At 57.6% G+C, this 23,708-nt stretch overlaps 1 protein-coding gene across 3 annotated transcripts; it reads left to right on the forward strand.

Moving 5' to 3' along the window:
• Window positions 1-25: 25 nt before the first annotated feature.
• STARD3 (StAR related lipid transfer domain containing 3) lies at window positions 26-22,801 on the forward strand. 3 transcript variants are annotated; one of them, XM_055082560.1, is made up of 17 exons: window positions 8,799-8,857; window positions 9,781-9,849; window positions 11,175-11,279; window positions 11,865-12,136; window positions 15,066-15,143; window positions 15,533-15,610; window positions 15,734-15,787; window positions 16,186-16,303; window positions 16,507-16,605; window positions 16,807-16,862; window positions 17,224-17,316; window positions 19,830-19,892; window positions 20,059-20,154; window positions 20,536-20,615; window positions 20,705-20,809; window positions 21,943-22,036; window positions 22,483-22,801. In XM_055082560.1, exons 4-17 carry the CDS (start codon window positions 11,915-11,917, stop codon window positions 22,585-22,587), a joined length of 1,341 nt encoding a protein of 446 aa, XP_054938535.1. In that variant the 5' UTR covers window positions 8,799-8,857; window positions 9,781-9,849; window positions 11,175-11,279; window positions 11,865-11,914; the 3' UTR covers window positions 22,588-22,801. The 3 variants fall into 3 exon arrangements, with proteins under 3 accessions (XP_054938534.1, XP_028340187.2, XP_054938535.1); XM_055082559.1 differs by lacking the exons at window positions 8,799-8,857; window positions 19,830-19,892; window positions 20,059-20,154; ... (2 more) ...; window positions 21,943-22,036; window positions 22,483-22,801 and adding exons at window positions 26-125; window positions 1,128-1,190 and having other exon boundaries at window positions 11,201-11,279; window positions 17,224-17,361; XM_028484386.2 differs by lacking the exons at window positions 8,799-8,857; window positions 19,830-19,892; window positions 20,059-20,154; ... (2 more) ...; window positions 21,943-22,036; window positions 22,483-22,801 and adding exons at window positions 32-125; window positions 1,128-1,294 and having other exon boundaries at window positions 17,224-17,361.
• The last annotated feature ends 907 nt before the right edge of the window (window positions 22,802-23,708 follow it).

Below are 23,708 nucleotides of genomic sequence, written 5' to 3' on the forward strand. Positions count from 1 at the left end.
GCGGACTCAGTGGCGGAAGTGGCGCCGCCGGGAGATCCCCTTCCTCTCGGAGGAGCTGCTGGGGCCGCGGAGACCGGCTGCGGCTGTGGCTAAGAAGAACTGGGGCCGTGGCTGACATGGAGCAGGTGGGTCCGCGAGAGGTCAGAGGGACCGGGTGGTGGTACGAGGGCTACGTCTTGCCAGCAGATCCCGCCTCTCTAGCCGGTGTCCGTTCATAGTTCCGTCCGACCCTTCCCACACCCCCTGCGCCCCAGGTTCCGCCCCCTTCCTCTGCTTGGCCTTGCTCCACCCCGCGCCGGGTTCGAGGGTCTCGGGCACTGACTGTCCGCGGCCCCGCCCACTCGAGAGAGCCCGGGAAGGGCGTCCCGGATCGGCCTCCAAAGCCTACCTCTTCTTTGTGAGCGGAGAAGCGAGTGGGCGGTATCTGGGTATTAAAGGGCAGGAGTTGGATATAGGGAGGGGTCAGGGCCTGAGAATGAGGAGGAATATATCTACAAGTTACTGTAGGTCTGCGTCTCACTGTCATCCGGTCTCCCTCAACTTTCCTTGGAAATGGCAGTGAATGACTTCCTAATTGACATCAGAAGGGCCCTTTAGTATCTTTCTTGAGTTCTTAGAGGTGCATACTAACTCGTATTTGAAGTAGTTGATACGTGCCTCTCTCCCCCTTTTTTGGCTTCCTCCGCATCAGCACCCCCTTATTTTCTTCCTACTTCTCTGACTGTAGAAATACCGTTTCACATTCTCCTCTCTTGCCCAGTCCCTTACTCTGTACACTGAATTTGGGTGGTCTCTTCAACTCCGTGGCTTCAGCGTTACACCACCTAAATACCCGAAACGCGCCCAGATCTATATCTTCAGGGGAGTGCCCCTCCCTGGAGCCTCAGACTTGGCCATCCAGCTACCGGTTGTACAGCTCCACTCACTTCGTCTGAACTTGAACTGCTGCTCTTTTCCCCTGCAGATTCATTCTTTCTCTACCACCCCATCCCAGCCAGAAACCTGAGAATTATACTTCCTCTTCTTTCTCAATTCCCAAATCTAAGAGGTGACCTGAACATGCTTCACACCTGGTCCTGTGCCTCTAACTCTTTTGTTACCACCCTTGTTGATGTGTTTCTCACCAGGATGACTGCAATGACTTCCCAGCAACTTCCAATCATGGCTGCCTGCAACCCAGCCTCCAAACTGTAACTCTTGTGATCCTTTACTTTTATTTTTTTAAATTAATTAATTTATTTATTTATGGCTGCGTTGGGTCTTCGTTGCTGCACGCGGGCCTTCTCTAGTTGCGGTGAGTGGGGGCTACTCTTCGTTGCGGTACGAGGGCTTCCCATTGCGGTGGCTTCTCTTGTTGCGGAGCACCGGCTCTAGGCGCGCAGGCTCTAGAGCGCAGGCTCAGTAGTTGTGGCGCGCCGGCTTAGCTCCTCCGCAGCATGTGGGATCTTCCCGGACCAGGGATCAAACCCGTGTCCCCTGCATTGGCAGGCGAATTCTTAACCACTGCGCCACCAGGAAGTGCCTCTTATGATCCTTTAGAAACACATCTCATAATGTCACTTCCTTGCTTGAAACCCTTTGATGGTTTCCCATTGCCTATGGGAAAGACTGAATCTTTAGCACAATTTACAGAGCTCTCAATGACCTGACCTCTTCCCTACCCTATGTGTACCCTAAGGTCCAATAATATGGCATTGCAGGATGCGCTTGTCCACACCTTTTGTGTCTCCATGCCTTTGCATGCACCAGCCCCATTGCCTGAAAGCCCCTTCTCCTCTTACCTGCTGGGCTACCTTCTGCTTGTCCTTCAGTGCTCTGCTAAGGCAGCATCACCTCTGGATCACCTTCCCCCCCACCACCCCCAAGGCTAAATATTGCCCCATCTGAGTCCCTGCAGCACCCGTCTGTAATGGCATGATGACTGACAATACAGACTCCTGAATCAGACTTCCTGCGTTCTGATACTGTTTTGTGATCTTGATGAAGTCACTGCCTCGGTCTCCTCATTTGTCAAATGGAGATAGTAATGTGCCTACCTGACAGTTATTGTGAGCATTAAATGAAATAGTGTATGTTTAGGGCTTAAAACAGTGAGCACATGAGTGCTCAGTAAATGAGTGTTAGCTATTTCTGTTTACATAAGAATAATATAGAACAGTGGGTATAACTTTTAATTTTATAAAGTGCTTGAGGACAGTTGACATGGCTTACGTCTCATTCTGTCCCAGAGCCCCAAAGCCTGACTCTTTGTCAATGAATATGACTCTTTGTCATGTCTCAATGACTCTTTGTCATTTCTGCTCAAGAAATGAATCTGGAAATGGATAAATGTTACATGGCAAGCATTAATTCTAGAGAAATGTACACAGAGGTCTGGGAACCCTAGCAAGAAAAAGGCCAAGGATGGCTTTCCAGAGGAGCTGACAATTAGTGAGGGGCCTCAGAGCGAGAAAATGAGTTTACCAGAAGGAGGTAGAGACCAGGGTGGGCTCAGAGAATGGAGAGCTGGGTCCTCTGAATAGAGAGCTCTTGCAGGGGAGGGGGCTGAGGCGGGCAGGAGGGCAGAGACAGTCTCCGCTGCCAAGGCTGGGGATTCCTTTCCTCACCTGGCCATGAAGAAGTGTCCCCATGAAGAAGTGTCCCCTGTAGGGACCATGCCCTGGGGAGGTCTGGAGGCCTGGTACCCGTGTTTGGGGACAGGTCCCTAGGGTAGGGTAAGCATGCACTCCTGTGGGCTGGGCCTGTGCTTTAAACCTGAATCTGGGCTTTTGTTAGTGCCTGGAATGCCCATCTTCCTTGCCTCCAGCTGGGAGATGCGGAGGCCTGGGTCAAATGGCTTCTCCTCCCTGTGGCTTTCCTGACCTCACCCACTCTAGCCTGGGTCAGATGCTCCCTTCTCTGGGAGCCCACGGTCCTTTGTTCATTCCTCCCTGAAAGTGCTGATCACAGCATGGCACTGTACATTTATCTGTCAGCCTCCCTCACCAGACCCGGAGCCCCTGAATGGCCCCAGGGACCAGCACAGTGTCTGGCACACCGTACACTCTCAGTTCTCGTGCTGCGGTAAACTGAGCTCTCCCACACCTAGACTTGTTTGGAGGAGGGGGGCGTGGGTGAGGCCAAAAATCCTGTACGTTTGACAGCTCACACTTATTGCATTGAACGGTAGAGATGGTTGGCCCCATTTTACAGACAAGGAAGCTGAGACTTGGGAGGTGTCGCAGCAGGAACTTAAGGAACCATCTTCTGACTCCAGGTCCACAGCTGTCTCCCAGAAACTGCCTCAGGCTCCCAGCCCTCAAAGGGGCAGCTGCCACATCAGTGGGATAAGGGACAAGGAAGGCATCCCATCCGGCCCGTTATGTGTCCCTCTGCACTTTTCCTGCCTGGGAAGAGGCTGATCCTGGCTTTTGTCTGGTCAGAGCTGGTGCTGGGAGGAGTCTGTTCTGAATCACCCCCACCCCTGCAGAGCCCTTCCCTCAAGTAGGCTGATAGGACTGAGATCGCCCTGGAAGATGATTGGCTCTTTCCAGACTGAGCTTGAGAACTTGACCTCATTAACCCCCATTTTTATCCAACAGCACCAAGGGGTCGGGTGGGGCCTGACTCACCAGCCCTTGAGGCCAGGGGTCAGAGAATCACAGAGCAGGGGGCATCTCCAACATTAACAGGGCCTGGCATGTAGAGGGAACTGGAGGGCTGAGTAGATCTCAGTTTGTTAGGATTTTCCAGTAAACTGTACCGTCAGAGCCTTCTGGGCTGGGGAGGGGTAGGGAGTGTACAGTGATGAATATGTTTCCTTGGCTTGACTGTACCCTCTCCACTTCCCCAAAAGGAAGGGAGAAACAGAGCCTGTCTTGGGCTTTGATATCTTATTTGTCACTGCTGCCGTGTCCTCCTCTCCTTAAACTCCTACTTCTCCAGGGAACTTCCCAAGCCCTCTGGGTGGGACAGAGTAGGTGCCAGTAAGCCAGCTGTGTCGAGGCTGATGGCATGGGCCACTGAGCCCTGAACTACAGGAGAGCCTAATGTGTACCTTCCTGGGCGAGCAGCTCCCTGAGGTCAGGGCCCATCCTACCATCTAGCAGTACTGATGGACCCTCCGTTTGGGCAGAGTGCCGTGCTACACGTGCCCGGCGCAGGGCCCTGCCTCTAACACTGTGGCCCCTAAGTGTAGTAATAGCTACTGTTATTCAAACACAGGCACGTTGCAGGTGTTATGTCTAATCCTTTCAGTAGTTCTGTGAAGCGAGCACTCTACCATCCCCATTTTACAGGTGAGAGACTCAGTGATTTGGTCAAGGGCACACAGGCTAATAAAGAATGGCCTTGGGCTTTCAACTCCAGGTCTGCTGACCAACCCCCAAACCCACACCCTTTCCCTTGTTCCAGGGTAGGCATTACAGATCCACAGGCCAGTGAACCTACTAGATTTGTGCCACGTATGGCCAGACACTGTGACTGGGCCTCAAGGGCTTAAGGAGAGATGACTTTGAGGCTCAAGTCTAGCGTGTTGGGAGGGGAGTGCTGAGGCAGAGTCCCGAGACCTGGGCTTGGGGAAGCCTGAGGCTGAGGGTGACGTTTTCCTGGGAGGTGCCTTGTGAACTGGTCTCTGAAGAGTTGGCGTTCCCCCCAGGGGGAGGAGGTCATTCCAAAATGGGGAAACAGAGGGACGGGAGGCACAGAGGGAGACCAGCTGGCCATGGTGTGTCCTGGGAGCAGCCAGTGATCTGGAGAGTATTGGGGGAGGGGTATGAACCCCATGGCAAGAGAGGAGTGCTGGGGACCCTTGCTATCTGAGGGATTTAACTCCTCACCCAGTCTTCTCTCTGTGAGTTGGGGCTCAAGGAAGAGAGGGGAGCCGCCACCCTGCCTGAGGGTGCCCAGGAAACCAGTCCCCCTTGCCCGTTGGTAGCGGAGGTGCCGGGGCTCTGGGCAGCACGAAACACCAAGAGAGGGTGGAGTCCAGCTCCAGGAGAGGCTGGACAGGGGGGGCCGCTCTTCCAGGGCTGGGTGTGAACGTGCACCTGTGCATGTGATGCTGCAGGAGAGGCTGGACAGGTGGGGCCGCTCTTCCAGGGCTGGGTGTGAACGTGCACCTGTGCATGTGATGCTGCAGGAGAGGCTGGACAGGTGGGGCCGCTCTTCCAGGGCTGGGTGTGAACGTGCACCTGTGCATGTGATGCTGCAGGAGAGGCTGGAAGTCGTCGTTCAGCACACTTCGTGAATGTTTACTGTGAGCCTGGTACCGTTCTGGGCACGCGGCAGTGAGCAGAGCGTGGGAGTCCCTGTTCCAGTGGAAGAAGGCAGGCAGGCAACAGCCCAGCAAACGTATAATATGTCTGGGGTGATGTGTGCTGTGAAGGAGAATAAAGCAGGGTAAGGGGGTGGAGGGTGGGGCTAAAGAGCGTGTTCAGGGAAGCCCTCTCCAAAGGGACCTGAGTGACCAGAATGGAGGGAGGGGACATGACAGAGACCTAGGGGAGGAACAGACAGGACAGCAGGAACAAGGGTCCAGGGGTGGGAACATGCTTGGTGTGTCCAGGGAACAGTGAGGGACTGGTGTGGCTGGAGCAGAGGGTTCCAGGGGAGGAGGCCAGGGGAAGAGGAGGCTTACAGGCCAGGGTGGGGACTTGGGCTTTTACTCTGGGGCAGCTGGAAGCTGTTGGAGGTTCGGGGCGTTGGGAGGTGTGGTCTGACCTTTACTGGGATCCCTCTGACTGCTGCGTTGAGAACAGACTTGGGACGAGGACAAGGAGGCGGTCAGGAAGCTGTAGCAGGTGAGAGACGTGGCTCGGGCAGGGTGATGGTAGTGGCAAGCAGTGGCAGCTACTGGCTGGACTTTGAAGGATTTGTTGATCATTCGGATGTGGAGCGGAGGGCGCTGGGCTCTCCACAGGCCCTGCCTGGGTGGCCGTTAAGCTCTTTGGGGTCTTTTGACACCTCGCTCCCCAGCCAGCGCAGGCTCTGGAGGCAGCCACGTTTGGGTTCACTGGGTCCCAGCCCAGCACTGAGGGAAGCCCACGTGCCCTTGGGGTCAGCTCTGCCCCATCCAGGCTGGGGGGCTGTAGGCAGGCCTCTCCGAGCTTCAGTCTCCTCATCTCCACAGCTTCTGGTAGCGGGTGCAGTGAGTAAAGGAGAGGATGTCTGCAGGGGGCCAGCGTGGGCCACTGCCAGCCCAGATTTGTTTCTTGTGGATGGTCTGCAGGCCTGTTCGGTCTGCTGTCCTCCATCCCCGAGCCAGCTTCCGCCCAGGCCGGCCAGCGGCAGGACACAGGCCAAGGCCAACGTCTTCTGCACGCAGAGCCTCTGCCTCCTGCCCCCCTGTGGATTCCCCATTAACCTGGGCATTAACAGGGGCTTGATCCAGAGCAACCCCAGCCCTGGCCTGAAGCCGTCTCCCAGAGGCAGTCAGAGCTCAAGGCTGTGTTTCCGCCAAAGAAGAGGCAGGGGTGTCACGTTCGCTCACCCTTCCGCAGCGATCACTCTGCGTCAGGGACTGTTCGGGACCATTATGTATAATAAGTCACTTAATCCTTATAATACCTCCAAGAAGTAGGTACTACTGTTACCCCCATTTTACAGGGAGAAAACTGAGGCACAGAGAGGTTCAGTGACTAGTAAGGTGAGAATCCAGGGTTTGAATCTTCTCCTGGCTTGACATCAGTCCTTTCTTGGCTTCACCGATTCCTCCTGATTTGTGCTGAGTTAGGGACCTCTCAGGGAAGCCCCCGTGGCTAGTGCCAGCGCTTCCTGAGCAATGCAGCATGGCGGATGTGTTTTGAGCCCGTGTCTCCTGTCCCCTCAGTCTGGGGAGAGGGTTTGGAGGAGCCGCACTGCTCCGAAGTGAGAATCATTTGTGGATATAGATGAGACTTGTCCCCTGGGGTCGCAGAGCACAGCTGTGCGGCTTGGCCCAGCCCTCTATGGGAAGCTGGGCAGAGGGAGAGGGTGAGAGGACCTCAGAGGTGGTGGCCTGGTGGCCGTGGTTGACGTCTATGGCGCGCTTACTCTGTGGTGCCAGCTGCTGTCCCACGTGCTCCCCACGCGCCACTGTCTCCTCGGATCCGCCAGGTGGCCCAGGCTCAATACAGGTATCCCCCGTTTCCAGGTGCAGCCTTGGAGGCTTGCTGAGTAAGTGAGGGAGGGACATTGCTCACATTGCAGACTTGCCTTGGCCAGGAAACGCCGCCGGGAGCCGAGAGATGGCTGGAGCTTCTGGCCTGGGCTGTGACTGAGGCCTGGGAAGGGCCCTGTCTGTGCCCCTGCCACCTAAGAACCGTGGAGATTGGACCTTGGGGGAGGCAGGGGTGGGGGGAGCAGGCACCAGTGGGAAAGGGTAGTATCAGAGATCAGTCCCAGGACCCCCGCTCCAGAGCCTGTGCCGGGAGCCAGGGCAGCCCCCCACCTCCCGCCCCAGCCCCTCCCTGGGGAGACACATTTGCCTGGAGCTGCAGTAGCTGGGCCCTTAGTGCACAAGATGAGGGAACCTGGGCTGAAGGCTTGGACTGCTTGCCCTGGGTCACCAGGCCGGAGAACTGTGGCGCTCAGATTTGAACTCAGGCCTTTGGGGGTGATTTTACTACTGTAGTGTGTAAGCCCCACCCCCTCCCGCACCCCACTTAATCTCCCTCTCACCTGGACGGCCTTGCCAGCTGCTGGTTCCATTTCCACCCCTACCGACCAAGCACCTGCCATCCTTCTCCCGACCTGTACATAAATGCCAGCCTGAGGCGGTAGCCATTATTGCTGCCTTTTTTATCGTGGTAACGCATACACAGCGTAACATTTACCGTTTCGGACGTTTTCAAGTGGACAGTTCTATGGCATTAAGTATATTATCGTTCCCTTTATTTAATGCAGCTGAAGAAACCGAGTCTCAGAACGGTTCTCTTTGCCCCGGGTCGCATGGCTGGTAAGGGCAGACTGAGACTTGAGCCCTGGCCGCAGAGTCCTGTTCTCTTTGCACAGTACTAGCTGCCTGCTGCTGTCTGCTGAGTTGGGCCCCACCCAGAGCTCCTGCTGCACTCGGGCTAGTGTTTCCTGGGGCCAGTAAGAGAAGGCCTGGGAGGGGGTGTGAGGGCCCACCCCTCGCCTTTGCCCGCTGAGCTTTCCCTGGGCCCAGAGACCTGCTTTGCCCACTCCTCCCCACCCCTCTTTCCCTTCAGACCGAGAACGATAAAACCTCCAGTTTCCCCTCCCTCCCCGCCGCTCTCCGCAAGCCTCAGCAGCTCAGCTTCCGCAAGCACATCAAGTGTCAAGTCTGCAGGCAGCCCAGGCGGACTGCTTCACGCCACACGTGCTGCTTCACTCCCGACGCGAGGCGCTTGGGAAGGGCCGGTGACAGCAGGTGGTGGGCTTGGCAGGGGCGCTGCTCCCAGGGGGCTGGGTGGCCTCCAGCCTCCTGACACTTCTTCCTGCTCCCCCCGCCTCCCCGGTCAGGAGGGTGGGGGCGGCGGGCGGAGGCCAGGCCGAGCTGCTCTGCCCGCAGCTGCCACCTTCCACCCTCCAGGGTCAGGGCAGTTCCAGGCCAAGGTGGCTTTCACCTCTTAGACTGGCAGGTGGCCGAGGGAGCTCAGAAGCCTTTTGAAGTCGTCTGAATGAGTTATTTTCCAACCACGCCCAAGGGGGCGCCTCAGGGGTGACCGTGAATGGAGTCTGAGGAAAGGCTGACCGGTGGGGCTCTCTGTGGCCGCGTCTTGTGGCAGGACCCATACAGTCCTGCTTTTATCTGTTTTCTATATTGAGGTTCTTTTTTTTTGGCTGCGCCCAGGGATTGAACCCAGGCCCTCGGCAGTGAAAGCACAGAGTCCTAACCACTGGACCACCAGGGAATTCCCGTATATTGAGATTCTAAGTAAGGTTTTCTTGTTGCTGTTTCGTTTTAAGTTAAACCATGGACCTTTTTCCCACATAGAGAAACGGAGGTTTGCTAAGAAGGACTTGCCCAAAGTTATTCAGGGTTAGTGGCTGCCCTCAAACTGGGGCTCAGGTCTTAACTCCTGACCAGTGCCCATTCTACTCTGCCAGCTCTTGCTTATTTGGACCCGGAGTTTCTTTCCTGGGGGAGGGTAACGTAGAACCCTTCTCTCTCTGCCTCTTGGCCAGCCGCCCCCACCCCTGCTTCAGAGCTCCCGGGGTCGGCTCCCTCGCATCCCTGCGTCCGCAGCTCGCCCGGGCTCCCCCAATACCTCTGCTCTCAGCCCCCGTCTCTCTCGCTTCCACAGGGATATCTGGGTGTGTGAGTGTCAGTGCTATTGCCACTCTGAGTGTGTCTCACGCCCAAGCTGTTGCCACCCAAGTCCTGTCCCCAGAGAGGGAGGGGGAAAGCCAGGGGGAAAGCCAGACAGACCCGGGAGCAGACTGGGAGCGGGAAGTCACAGCGCCCTGCCATGAGGTAGGGAAGAGGGAGAGGGGAAGGCAGGTAGAAAAGAGGAGAGAGAGAGAGAAGCATGAGAGAGACTGATCCGATGGGGGTGCAGAGAGACTCACAGATGGGAGAGAGATGGAGAGGAAGACCCGGAGAGGGGGCGAAATAAAGATGGACGTGGGAGAGGGTACAGAGACACTTCTAAAGAAAGGTAGAGAGGTAGCTTATGAGAGAGACAGAAAGGGGGAGGCGAGATGGAGACAGGTCTGGCAGGAGACGAAAGGGCTGTTAGAGACAAGCAAATGTCATCCGCCCTGGGGCTGCGGCCCTGTCTCGGTGAGGGATGCGCTGAGTGTGCAGTCTGGTACCAGATCCATCTGATGGACGTTGGGGGGTCCCATTGCCTGCAGCCTGTCACATCCCCTCCTCTGACTGCCACCTTCCAGAGCTGGGCCCGGCCTTCCTTCAATACCCTCCAGGTGAGCTTGTCACGGGGATCCTAAGAGTGTGGTAGTGGGGGGATGGCCTTGGGCTGGTGCCTCTGCTGAGAACAGTCAGCTCTGTGTCCGCTGGCGCAGAGGCAGAGGGTTGGGTGATCCGGCTTGCTCAGAACCCCCTGCTGGCCACATACGGGGGGGCTTGTTTTGGACTTAGTAGATGGAGTGGGGCCTGGAAGGTAGCAGACATAGCAAAGGCATGGAGGGGACGGCGAATCTGGAGGGGAGACTGGTTAGATCTTGCCTTCCCGGGATCAAGCACAAAGATCTAGGGCTCCCCTTCCACTGGCCCCCAAAGCTGCCCCCTCGTGCTGGCGTGTGAGAATACTCAGGGAGACCCTTGATGGATGGGGTCCCAGAAACTCAGGCCCCACTACACTGCATCAGCTCTTCTCTGGCTCTAGACTAAACCTTTCCTTCCCCCGCGCAGGACACAGGGCCTCTGAGGGCCCCTGCCAGCAAATTGGTAGAGCAGAGACCTTAGGCCTGGGGCCTGCATGGCAGGGAGGGAGTGCTCCAGGGCCCCTTTTGTCTCTAGGGTTCATGAGGAGTTCAGCCTCATGATTGCACAGGCAGGTAAGGGATGGGTAGGTCCATTCACCCCTTCGGAGCCTTGGCTGTCTTATCTGAAGAATAGGAGGAACCATCCTGCCCTGTGTGGGCATGAAACACGGCCATGGGCACAGTGTTCTGTGGGCACTGGAGCTCTGGGCGAACCTTGGGTAGTGGCTGGGTTTGCCCTGGTCCTCTCTACCATGTAGCATGGAGCTGAGGGCCGGGAGACCCTCTGGGTCATCCATTTATTCAACAGTCAATTATTCAGCACCTGTTAAGTGCCAGCATTGTGCTAGGTCCTAGGAGACAGCAGGGACCAAGTCAGATAAAGGCCTGCACCGTGGAGTTTGCAGAACAGTCAGTAAGATGGTTTCAGATGGTGAGAGTTCACTGAAGAAGGTAAAGCCCCGTAAATTAACTGGGACTGGGGACAGGAGGGTGGGAGGCTCTGAGGAAAGGGCTTTGGAGCTGCCCGTTGAAAGGACTGGGGAGAACATTCCACCCAGCCCCGAGAGCTGGGTTTAAGGCCCCCGAGGCAGGACCGGGCTGCCACGTGTAGGGACCTAGAAGGCCCGGGTGGCCGTCGTAGTGAGACGGGGCCCGTGCCTTGTGAGAGGAGTGGTAAGAGGAGCCAGGCAGAGCCACGTCCTGCGAGGGCATCGCGAGGAGGGTGCCGTTATCCTCAGACCAGGGGGGCGCCCTTGAAGGGCTGTAAGTGGGGAATGGCAGGATCTGATTCATGTTCTGAAAAGCTTTCTCTGGCTGTCGTGTGGAGAAGTGGTTGCTGCCCGGGGAGAGGAAGCCTGGAGACGCGCCCATTAGGAGCAAGTTGGAGCACTGGGAGAGAGCCGTGCTGGGTAGGCCTGAGGTGGCAGTGGTGGGGACATAGCTGGAGATGAAGATGTCATCCCGCCATCCCGCCCCCAGCACAGAGCACTCTGCTCTAGGAAGTCCCTCCCAGTCGCCATGGATTAGGGGGTGGGAGGGTAGGGCTGGCTGCTGGGAGGGAATGTGGCTTTGTGCTTGGAAAACAAAGAACAGAGCTTGGGACTGACTTCTCCTGGGGGTGGGGGCAGGCCCAGAGGCTGAACCACAGGGCAGCGCTTGGCAGGAGCAGGCTGTGCCCCCAGACATCGGGGAGGATCCCAGAGGCCTCCAGGGGTGACCGTGGGGCTGCAAGACTTTGCCGGGGATGGCGGGTGTAGAAGCGGGACAGAGTGAGAGGGTTGCTCAGACCCCTCCCGCCTGAAAGTCAGGCCACAGTGGGAAATTAGGCAGAGGGGGCCCTGGGCCACCGGGTTAGGCTGGGGCTGAGGGGCAGATGTGTTTGGGAGCAAACGGGGTCCCCGGGGGCTGCGTGGGAAGGGACGAGGGAGGTGACCGGGCCCTCCAGGACCCTGACATGCAGGACCTGAGCCAGCCGCCCCGTCGTCTTCCCGCAGCCGTGCCGCTGAGGCCCGGCCCTCTCTGCCTGGAGGTGGGGGCCGCCAGGATGAGCAAGCTGTCCGGGGAGCCGGCCCGCGACCTGGAGCGCAGCCTGCCAGCCGTGGCCTCCCTCGGCGCCTCGCTGTCCCACAGCCAGAGCCTCTCCTCGCGTTTCCTCCCGCCGCCTCGCGAGAAGCGCCGGGCCATCTCCGACGTCCGCCGCACCTTCTGCCTCTTTGTCACCTTCGACCTGCTTTTCATCTCCCTGCTCTGGATCATTGAGCTGAACGTGAGTGGGGCCAAGGCTGGAGGCACAAGCCGCACTGTGGGGGTTGCCCTGGGCCTCAGTTACTCCATCTGCCGTATGGGAGGGTTGCCTCTGGGGGGGGCGGGGTGGGGGACTGTTGATTTCCAGGTAAAAGGAAGAATGAGATGATAAGAATAGCTGTTCTCATCTTCCAGAGAAAGAAACTCAGAGAGGCTGAGTCGTTTATCTGAAGTCCGTCAGCAAGTATGTGAAGGCGGCAGGGTTTGAACCCAGACTCTGGCTCCAGAGCTCGCGCTCTTGACCTTTGCGCCATACTGCCCCCTAGTGGACACTCTTGAGAAAGGAGGAGGGAGCCCAGAGGACTCTGGTTGAACTATTGAAACCTTTGTCTTCTTTCTGCTCTACATTACTCTCTGGCTCAATTCATTCATTCATTCATTCAACAAACATTTTTGAGCCCCTGCTGTGTCCCAGATGCTGTGCTAAAAGCAGAGGATACAGTGGGGAGCAACCAGTAAAAACTCCCAGTTCCCAGTGGTGCCCAGCTCTCCTTCCCCACTTGGGGCATTCTTCCACTGCCCCCCAGTTTGGCCCCTTGGGTTTGGTGAGATGCCACCTGGCAGTCTGGAGGCGGAGCTGCCTGTCGGGGCAGGGTCTGCCCCCTTCTCCCCCTGTGCAGTGCTTGGCCAGCTGGTGGTGGGGCCTAATCCCCGGGTGCTAACGGGGCAGAGCAAGACCTGACACAGAGGCAGGAGCCGTGGAACAGGGCATCCCAGGCTTGGTCCCGTGCCAGCTTCTCCTCCGTAGTAACTGTGTGACCTCAGCAAGGGACTCAGCCTCTTTGAGACCCCCTGTTCTCCTTGTACAAAGTGGGTCAGGGTTCTGAATGGCAGGTGCCCGTCCTCCAGATCGCAAGCTCAGGTGTCAGGAGAATGACTCGTGCTAGAAATGAATTTGGAGAAGGGGCTGGCTTAGGGGTGAAGAGGGTAAGTTTGATTCCAGGCGTGTTGAGCTGGAAAGCAAGGCAGGGCTCTGAGGGTGACTGTCCTTTGTGCACAGGGATGAGCTGGCACCTTCAGCGAGAAGGAGCCACAGCCACAGGGCCTTCGGGACCGTCTTACCGATGAGAGAGCTGAGGCTCAGCAAGGTTCAGGGCCACTTGAAGAGCTTCCGAGGTCTTAGACATTCTTGCTTTTTAAGGTCCCGTGCAGCATCTCAAAGCAGGCACTAAAATTCACCCACATCCTTCATTCAGTATATATATTTTCTTGCCAGAAAAGAGCTGAAAAAAATTTTTCATAATTTTACTTTTGAAACTCTCTGGCTATATTGGCTGTAATAGCTTAGCAGTCATCATGCAGACTTGAGAATTCTTGCAAAGTGCGAAAATCTAACCTCCAGATTGTTTTCAAATGTGATGAAAAATTTCAGAGTGCTGGATTTAATAGTTCATAGAATCAACATAATGTTTCACTCGGTAGACACTTAATTGAAATTTTATTAATTTTCAGTTCTGTCATCTTATTTTCATATTTTGGAGCATATGTATTTTAAATTTTCTAACAGACTGTGTGTTGCCCAGTGGATGCAACGATCCTGGCCGGGTTATAAGACCTGTGCCAAGGTCTCATAGCCCGTGGCAAAGCAGGGGCTGGAACTCCACTGTCCTGAGTCCTCACGCAGTGGGCAGGCGGGTACCCAGGCAGAGGGAGAGTTCTCTGTAAAGAGAAAAATGGTGGAAGACAGAGCTTGAGGGACAGGGGCTGTTAGGGGTGGGAGGGGCCGTGGAGCCCAAGAGGGAGCTCCAGGAGTAAGAGGAGAAAGAGGCGGACCGAGCTGGGGCCGGGTGGGGTGTCAGGCCAGGGGCAGCATGGTGTCAGACTCCACAGGGCTCAGAGCGGTCTTGAGGTTGAGGCATTCAGTGGGGGTGTGCCAGGGGCTCGAAGTTCAGCGAGGGGCTGTCCAGATTGCTGGCTCCTGCCCCAAGCATCAATCACCTGGGAGTTTTATAACCATTCTGGATGCTCAGCTCAGCCTGAGATTCAGACCCAGTGTCTGAACATCTATCTTTAACAAGCCCCCCAAGCCCCACTGCCCCAATTCATATCATCTGCCGGAGATCAGAAGCCCCGGTCTAGGTGTGCAGGGTCTTCCCCTTCAGGGCTCCCAGGCCCCATTCCTGAGAGTCTCCTTGTGCCCCCCTTCTCCGGGGGCTGGTGCCCCACCTGCAGAGGCATAAGCCTGCCACCCCATTCCCGCTGAAACCTCAGGCTGCTCTAGCTCTCGGTGTCCATCCAGACCCCTCACTCCCCAGCCAGGGTCTCAGGGGTCCCATTGAAAATGTGTGGGTGGCTAGGGCAGGGGCAGGGGCAGGGACCAGTCTGCTTCACTCTGAATGCCATCTTCTCTAGCAGCATGATGGATTTTGCCCATTAAGCACAAACCTAATCAATTGATTTGCCACCTGGGGCTCCGTCTGACACCACTGCCCACCCCTGGCCCCCATCACCCCAGATGGATGCTTGGCTGGGAAGATAGAGCAGCGCAGTGGTGGGAGGGAGATGAAATTATGTGAGAGGCATGCTCCCAGCACCCTGTGTGCCAGCCCTACCTACCCGCATAGGGCTCATCGCCTCTCCTGCACAGCCCCGAGGCCCTCCAGGCCTGCCTCTTCCTGGGCAGTGTGCCCGCGAGTGTCTGAGGCTCAGCTTAGCCCCGCCTGTCTGGGCTGCCTGGATCCTTAGAGAAACAGTCATAGTGCTGGGGTCTCAGGTCCCTGGCTGAGCTCCCCTGCTGCCTCGGGGGCTTCTTGGGTGGTAGCTGAGCATTTACAGCCTCTCCTCCCAGTTCTCCCTTCTCCCCCTCCCGCCCCCTCCCCCTCTGGGAGAACAAGGGGCAGCCCTGGGGACTTGGTTCTGCTTGCAGAGCAATCCACATCTCTCTCTTCCAGACCAACACAGGCATCCAGAAGAACCTGGAGCAGGAGATCATCCACTACAGCTTTAAAACCTCCTTCTTTGACATCTTTGTGAGTGGCCTTGGAGATCCTGGGGACAGAGAGGGCATAGGAGCGTGACTCTGTCGCTTGATTCTCTTCTTCTCGCAACACACATCCTGATCTGATCAGGGAGACTTGCTCCTATCTTCAGGGAACCCTCAGTATTCAAACGGGTTCCTAAATGAGGCCCCACCTTCAGAGAGCCCCAAATGGGAGGGGAAGACAAGAGACCCCTATCCAAGAAGGTCACATCCAGATCATCCCCAAAGAAACGCCGACTTGGCCTCGGCCATTCTCTCCTGGGGTGTGTACACCATGTGGAGGGAACGTCAGGGAGCAGGACTGGAGGGGGAGGCCAGCCTTCAGCAGGGGTCGGGCCATTGGCTTGCCCGTGATGGTTCCCCGGCCCCCCACACCAGGTCCTGGCCTTCTTCCGCTTCTCCGGACTGCTCCTGGGCTATGCTGTGCTGCGGCTCCGGCACTGGTGGGTGATTGCGGTAAGATGCCACTTTCCTGGCAGCTCTCGGGCCCTGGCGGGGCTGGCGCAAGAGATGGGATGGAGGAGGACTCACTCCCCAGCCTCTGTGTTCGCTCTCTTCCTCCTTCCCTCCCCTGGGCAGGTCACCACGCTGGTGTCCAGTGCATTCCTCATTGTCAAGGTCATCCTCTCTGAGGTCAGTGGCTCAGGGTCTGGCTGGTCTGGTGGTCATCTGGCCTGAGGGATGGGCTTCTCCCAAGAAGGGACCGCTCCTCTGATTTGGGGTGTCTGACCCTGTTGTCAGGGTCGGGGTGAGGGGGAATCCTGTCCTTTGAGATTTCTAAGGGATCATCTTCATTGGCTTTCCCCACTTGCCCTGCTGCAACCCCAAGGACGGAAAGTTCCTCCCCCAGCCTAACCTTAGTTTATCCTGCTGCAGAACTCATTAATCCATCCATCTCACAGGCATGTGCCACAGAGGGTCCTCACGGCTGGTACCAGGAGTGGGGTGTAGGCCAGAGTTGGTAGCCCCAGGGTGAGGCTCTGGGTTTGAGGTGACTCCCTGCTGTGGAGCTCAGCCCCCTCCCTCCACAGCTGCTCAGCAAAGGGGCCTTCGGCTACTTGCTCCCTATCGTTTCCTTCGTCCTCGCCTGGTTGGAGACCTGGTTCCTTGACTTCAAAGTCCTACCCCAGGAGGCTGAGGAGGAGCGATGTGAGTGCTGGGGGCTGAGGGGGTGCAGTGAGGGTCACCCCCACCCAGGAGAGGAGAGTTTCGGGCATGAGAGCCAGTTCTGAGCTCTCTTGCCAGCTCTGCCTCTAGGAGCCTTAGGGTGAGCCTGGGCCGGGGGACCCCAGGCTGCTGGGGCATGACTGTCCTTGGTCTGGGGCGATGGCTGCCCACGTCTGCTCCCCCAGGGTATCTTGCTGCCCAGGCTGCTGTCGCCCGAGGACCCTTGCTCTTCTCCAGCGCCCTGTCCGAGGGCCAGTTCTATTCACCCCCAGAATCCTTTGCAGGTGCGGGCTGGTGGGTGGGAGAACTGCCTTCGGGGAGGGGCGTTGGCTGGGTCTGTTCTTTCTGTTTGTGTCAGCTCCCCGGGGAAAGCGAGCAGCCCTCTGCCACACCCGCTTTCATACCCCTACGCCATTGCACTTGTACCCCGACCTCCCCACCGCTCTCTCCACCTCTTCCCATTGTCCTCTGCTTGTTTTCTGCAGGGTCTGACAGTGAATCAGATGAAGAAGTTGTTGGGAAGAAAGGCTTCTCTGCCCAGGTATCTGGCTGCCTACCCCGCCCCGGGTGGGCACCCTGGAGGAGGGGCCAGTGCTGAGCTCAGCCGGGTGGGCAGGGGCTTCCCAGCGGAGGGTAGACCTTAGGCAGCCTGAATGCCAGTCCGTGTCCATCTGGGTGTCTGCCCCACTGTCGGTCAGGCCCACTGGTCTGTTTCCTGCCCGGGGCCTGGGGGTAGCAGCCACGGCACCTGGTCCCAGGAAGCCCACAGGGCCCGGGAGACCAGCCCAGACCCGGCATCGGGACATCTGGCTGAGTCAGGCTTCCCACCCAGCCCGGTGCAGAAAGAGCAGGTGGGGTGCAGACCCCAGGCTGACCCCTTCCTGACTCCCATCCCTGGCCAGGAACGGGAGTACATCCTCCAGGGGAAGGAGGCTATGGCGGTGGTGGACCAGATCTTGGCCCAGGAGGAGAACTGGAAGTTTGAGAAGAATAATGTAAGAAACCTGTCTCCCACCTGATCCTGAGAGTTTTCCTGTGGGGAGTTTTCCCTCCCTTTTCTTTTAATTTATTTTATTTTTGGCTGCGTTGGGTCTTCATTGCTGCTCGTGGGCTTTCCTCTAGGTTTCCTGCCCGGGGCCTGGGGGTAGCAGCCGCAGCCACGGCACCTGGTCCCAGGAAGCCCGCAGGGCCCGGGAGACCAGCCCAGACCCGGCATCTGGACATCTGGCTGAGTCAGGCTTCCCACCCAGCCCGGTGCAGAAAGAGCAGGTGGGGTGCAGACCCCAGGCTGACCCCTTCCTGACTCCCATCCCTGGCCAGGAACGGGAGTACATCCTCCAGGGGAAGGAGGCTATGGCGGTGGTGGACCAGATCTTGGCCCAGGAGGAGAACTGGAAGTTTGAGAAGAATAATGTAAGAAACCTGTCTCCCACCTGATCCTGAGAGTTTTCCTGTGGGGAGTTTTCCCTACCTTTTCTTTTTTTTTTTTTTTTTTTTAATTTATTTTATTTTTGGCTGCGTTGGGTCTTCATTGCTGCTCGTGGGCTTTCCTCTAGTTGCGGCGAGCGGGGGCTACTCTTCGTGGCAGTGCGCGGGCTTCTCATTGCAGTGGCTTCTCTTGTTGCAGAGCACAGGCTCTAGGCGCGCGGGCTTCAGTAGTTGTAGCACTCGGGCTCAGTAGTTGTGGCTCGCGGGCTCTATAGCACAGGCTTAGTAGTTGCGGTGCACGGGCTTAGCTGCTCCGTGGCGTGTGGGATCTTCCCAGACCAGGGCTCGAACCCGTGTCCCCTGCATTGGCAGGCAGATTCTTAACCACTGTGCCACCAGGGAGGCCCCTTCCCTCCCTTTTCTGAGGCCTGAGAAATAAGCCCAAAGATTGCATGGATTGGAACCATATTCCTAACCCCAGGAGATGGGGCTGAGCCCTGGGGTCAACCACTTGGTTGGGCTGCATTGGACATTTCCACCGCCCCTCCCCCTGCTTCCCCTCCCCCACCCCCACCCCCTCCTGCTCTGCTCCCTCGGCTCCAGCTTTGAAGGGGAAGCCAGGCTTCGGCCCTGTGTCTGGTGTTTTGTTTCATGGTCAAAACAGTATTATCTAAAAAGATGGCAGAGAGCTTGGAAAACAGAGGGAAAACATCCTCATCCCTTTCTCTGGCCAGTTCCTCTGGCAGCCCTTGTCGGCCTGGAGACACGGTCCTTCGTGGTTGCAGCCGCAGCTGTGCTCCTGCCTTTAAACTTGATATCAAAAGCCTTTCTCTCCTCATTGCGGAACATTTGTCGGAACCACTGTTGTTGTTTTTTTTTATTGAAGTGTAGTTGATTTACAATGTTGTGTTAATTTCTGCTGTACAGCAAGGTGACTCAGTTATACGCATATGCGCATTCTTTTTTTATATTCTTTTCCATTATGGTTTATCTCAGGATATTGAAGATAGCTCCCTGTGCTATACAGTAGGACCTTGGTGTTTATCCATTCTAAATGTAATAGTTTGCATCTACCAACTGCAAACTCCCCGTCCATCCCTCTCCCTCCCCCTACCCGCCCTTGGCAACCACAAGTCTGTTCCCTATGTCTGTGAGTCTGTCTCTGTTTTGTAGACAGGTTCATCTGTGCCATATTTTAGATTCCACATATAAGTGATATCATATGGTAGTTGTCTTTCTCTTTCTGACTTACTTCACTTATATGATAATCTATAGTTGCATCCATGTCGTTGCAAATGGCATTATTTCGTTCTTTTTTATGGCCGAGTAGTATTCCATTGTATATATGTACCACATCTCCATTCATCTGTTGATGGACATTTAGGTTGCTTCCATGTCTTGACTATTGTGAACAGTGCTGCTATGAACATAGGGGTGGCATGTATCTTTTTGAATTATAGTTTTGTCCAGGTATATTCCCAGGAGTGGGATTGCTGGATCATATTGTAATTCTAATTTTAGTTTTCTGAGGAATCTCTATACTGTTTTCCATAGTGGCTGCACCAACTTACATTCCCACCAACAGTGAAGGAGGCAAGGAGGCAGAACCACTTTTTTATTTTTTGGCTGCGTTGGGTCTTTGTAGATAGCTTCGCGCAGGCTCTCTAGTTGCGGCGAGCGGGGGCTACTCCTCGTTGCAGTGCATGGGCTTCTCATTGCGGTGGCTTCTCTTGTTGTGGAGCATGGGCCCTAGGCGTGTGGGCGCGTGGGCTTCAGTAGTTGTGACATGTGGGCTCAGTAGTTGTGGCTCGCAGGCTTAGTGGCTCTGCAGCATGTGGGACCTTCCCGGACTAGGGATCAAACCCGTGTCCCCTACATTGGCAGGTGGATTCTTAACCACTGTGCCACCAGGGAGGTCCCAGAACCGCTGTTCTTTAATGGCTGCTCAGATATCCCAAAACTCCTGGAGTTTTCTACCCTGAGCTGTTAAAAACCTGCCCTGCCTGTCACCCATTCCTGCCTCCCAGGCTCCCCTCTGCCCTCTGCCCACCTCCCGGCCACCCTTCTGTCCCTGCCACAGGAATATGGGGACACTGTGTACACCATCGAGGTTCCCTTTCATGGCAAGACCTTCATCCTGAAGGTGAGTGAGGGAAGAGGTGTTCTGGAGCCTCCTGCTCTGCCTGGGACCCCAGGAAAGAGCCCGGGGGTAGGGTGACCCTCCGGCAGGTTTCTCCCAACCAGGAGGGAAGGGCTGGTGTGCCCGAGTACATCTGGCACCACCCAGCCCTCTGCCCGCCCTGCTCCAGACCTTCCTGCCCTGCCCCGCGGAGCTGGTGTACCAGGAGGTGATCCTGCAGCCCGAGAGGATGGTGCTGTGGAACAAGACGGTGACAGCCTGCCAGGTGAGCCGAGCCAGGGGGCCAGGCCTGGGCACCCCTCAGGGCAGAGGCAGAGCGACATGGCAGATGAGGGCGCAGTTGTACCCCAGCATGACCAGTGACCCCCAGGGGACCCAGGTCACGTCATTGGACTGCTCTGTGCCTCAGCTCCCCCATCTGCAAAATGGGGATGGTGGTACTAGTGCCTCCTGGAGAGGGTGGGGAAAATGGAAAGAGGAAATGCTCAGAGCGCCTGGCCCAGCCAGTGCCCATGAATGGGAATGGCTCTTAATTAAGGGACCTGAGCGGAAAGCAGGCTGGCCTGGGGCTTTCCTGAGATGCTGGAACCCTTCCCTGGGGTTTTCCTGGGGTGGATACACCTCACGTCTGCCCTGACGCCCGCAGATCCTGCAACGAGTAGAAGACAACACCCTCATCTCCTACGATGTGTCTTCAGGGGCCGCGGGCGGTGTGGTCTCCCCCAGGTGAGTGCCCCCCAGGCTCCCTCCTCTCAGCCAGGCCGCCTGTCCTTGGACCTTCTCGGCACCCTCTGACCTAACCCTACCCCCTCCAGGGACTTCGTGAACGTCCGACGCATTGAGCGGCGCAGAGACCGATACCTGTCATCGGGCATCGCCACCACCCACTGCGCCAAGCCCCCGACACACAAATATGTCAGGTGGGCTGAGCCTTGCCTGGGGTGGTCCACGCCGGCCCCTCCCCTGGTAGCTGTGGGGACAGGGCAGGGTCGGTGTGTACAGCTGGGCACTTTCTCCTGCCGAGGCTGCCTTCCTGTCCGCAGTCCCACTGCCCCTAATCCTGCTTATTTGCTGGAGGCTGGACCCACCACCAGGCTGGAGGGCAGCTCCAGGATAGAGCGTGAATGGGGATGAATAGGGACCAGCCCGGGGAAGGGGGCTGGGAGCCGTGAGGTTGCACTGGTCTGGGGGACCTGAGCAGGAGGCTCCGTGTTCTGAGCCATCAACTTCCTGCCTGAGGAGACTCGGGTCCCTTTCATCCCCTTCTGCCTGTCCCGCGGCCTTGCCTTTCTCCCGCAGCGCTTGGAAGTACCTCCAAAGGAAGAGGCCTTAGTCTTCCTGCTGCCTGTTCCAGGGCCTCCTCCAATTCCCCTGCTGTCTAATCCTAGCCCTGCAGGTGACCTCCTCCCAGATACCCCACTCTTCCCCTTCTGTCCTGGGGTTCCTCAGAGAGCACTGTTCTTTGAGTGTCAGCTTGGGGCTCTGGTCTCGCCACCGCCGCAGACTTGCCGGGTGATGGGCAAGCTCATTTCCCCTCTGGGTGCCAGCTTCCTTATCTATGGAGTCAGGGGAGCTGTAGGCGAATTAAATGGAGATGGGATGTGCACCATACAGCTCAGGCCTGACGCCTCCTGAGAAGGCGCCCCCTCCCGGAGCCCAGTGGCACTGCACCGCTCCCAGAGCTGGGCCCTGGTGAGAAGTGCCCACCCAGCCCACCCCCTCAGGACTAGAGCGGACCTAGAATCCCTGGACCGACTAGATGAGGGCTGGGAAGGTGGTGAGCTGGGGCTTCCCTGCCACTGGGGGTGTGCAAACATCGGCAGGCGGTTGTAGGAGGATTCCAGCGTCACATGGCAGGTGGGGGTGGAGGGCTTTATGCTGTGGCCTCTGGGACACCCGTCCTGGGCCCTGCTCAGGCAGCGAGGGGGTTGCTGGACCAGCAGCTCCCTTCCCTCTCCCACCCCAGTCCAGGGTGGGCCAAGAATGGGGCGGGGTGGGGGACTCAGGGGTTCTGCCTGGCTCCAAGGTCCCCCACTGGTACCTCTCTCCTCAGGGGAGAGAATGGTCCTGGGGGCTTCATCGTGCTCAAGTCAGCCAGTAACCCTGGAGTCTGCACCTTCATCTGGATCCTTAATGCAGATCTCAAGGTGGGCATGCGGGGGCTGCGAGGCAGGCGCTGTGGAGTGGAGGGGACTCTGCTGCGTGACCTTGGGCACTCCCTGCGCTGCTCGGAGCCTCCCCTACTCGCCGCCTCCTTTCTTACTCTAAAACTGGGGGCAGGGTCCAGATGGTCTTCTCACCCTGAGTTGCCGGAGGGCCTGTGCCTCCCCTTTTTACCTCTGACTCCGGAGGCCCCCAGGAAGGGTGGCTGGCTGCCAGCCCCGCCCCTCCCAGGACTGTCTGTGTGACTCACGCCAAGCCCCGGGCACAGCACGGCATGTTCTTCCTGCCAGGGGGGAGGGGGGAGGGCAGCCTAGGCTGCATTCCAGAGCTGCACTTGTGTTCTGGCCCAGAGCAGCCCCTGCTGGTGCCAGTTGTTGAGGGGGAGCCCCTGCCCAGGGCAAGCCTTCCTGGAACTTCTCGCCTCCCCCAGGGCCGCCTACCCCGGTACCTCATCCACCAGAGCCTCGCAGCCACCATGTTTGAATTTGCCTTTCATCTGCGGCAGCGCATCGGAGAGCTGGGTGCACGGGCATGAGCTTGCCCCCTCCCCACCCTGCGGGCCAGGGTCCTGTCGCCACGGCCTCCAGAGCCAGAGGAGGGGTCGTTGGGCTTCCCGCTGCCCAAAAGGACCTGGCCTCAAACAGTGGGGAGGAAGGAGCTTCCTCCCACAGCAGCCCCTCGGCCCCAAGCTGCCACCCTCCACGCGCTTCACTGTGCCTGGGAGCCCTGGCTGTGGGCAGGTCGAGAGCTCAAGCATCTGACTCTGCCGCTGAGGCCAGTGGGGCCCATCCTGCCGACGTTTACATGGCGTCCCTGCCTCCTGGAAGAGGAGATCCGCTGTCCCCACCTGGTCAGGCCGGGGTCTGGAATGGGAACCTCGGACTTGGTGGGGGAGGACCCTGGGCAGGACAGAAGTCAGGGCAGCCTTGTCACCAGTGTGAAGGCGCAGGAGCCCCTTCCTCCACCTGCTCTCTTACCACGGTGTTTTAGGATTATTTAAAGGGTCTGGGACCTTTTTCCACTTGCACTTGTGGGGGTGTAGGTGGCAGGTGGGAGTGGTGGGTGCTGGCAGGGAGCCTGCCTCTCCCAGGTTCTCTCCAGGTTGCCTCCCCGCCACCCAGGGCCTCCTTGGGGACCTTTGTAATTTGAGCCAATTAAAAACATGAACTCAAAAAAAAAAAAAAAAAAAAAAAAAAAAAAGCTGTCCTTCCAGCCTGGCGTCTAGAGGGAAGAGAAGGGCAGCACCGCGGAGGCGGATGGAGCCAGTGGAGACCCAGTTCCTGGAACCCCCTCCCCCCCCCCCCACCGCAACTTTCTTGAATGGTTCAGCTGGGCAGATGACAGGTCAGAGAAAAATTCCCCGCCTCCCTGCCGGGTCTCCTGTGAGGGAAGGTCAGGTTAAGGTCTCCAGCCCAGGATTGGGAGGAGGGAGGTAGGGAGAGACCTGGCAGTACCCACAGCAGGCCTTGGTTGCCCCTGGGGTCCTAAGGCTGGGGTCCGGGGGGAGCCTGGACGTGGGGCCTGGCCTTCTGGGTCACTGATGCACCTCCGGGATCCCGGCCTCTGGGCTCCACTTAACCTTCCGTCTCTGCCCCATCACACTGGGGCCACCAGAAAACCTGCCCTCCTCCCTCCCTGCCTTCAGGCTTCCCGAGG

The sequence above is a fragment of the Physeter macrocephalus genome, unplaced genomic scaffold (assembly GCF_002837175.3).
Source record: "Physeter macrocephalus isolate SW-GA unplaced genomic scaffold, ASM283717v5 random_167, whole genome shotgun sequence".
In the NCBI taxonomy this organism is placed as follows: Eukaryota; Metazoa; Chordata; class Mammalia; order Artiodactyla; family Physeteridae; genus Physeter; species Physeter macrocephalus.

Bases quoted from the DNA above. Each gene is read 5' to 3' on its own strand.
- STARD3 (XM_055082560.1), top strand. From the start codon at position 11,915: ATGAGCAAGCTGTCCGGGGAGCCGGCCCGCGACCTGGAGCGCAGCCTG. The intron at 17,317-19,829 runs GTAAGAAACCTG...TCCCTGCCACAG, and splicing joins GGAAGTTTGAGAAGAATAAT to GAATATGGGGACACTGTGTA. The intron at 20,810-21,942 runs GTGGGCTGAGCC...CTCTCTCCTCAG, and splicing joins CCGACACACAAATATGTCAG to GGGAGAGAATGGTCCTGGGG.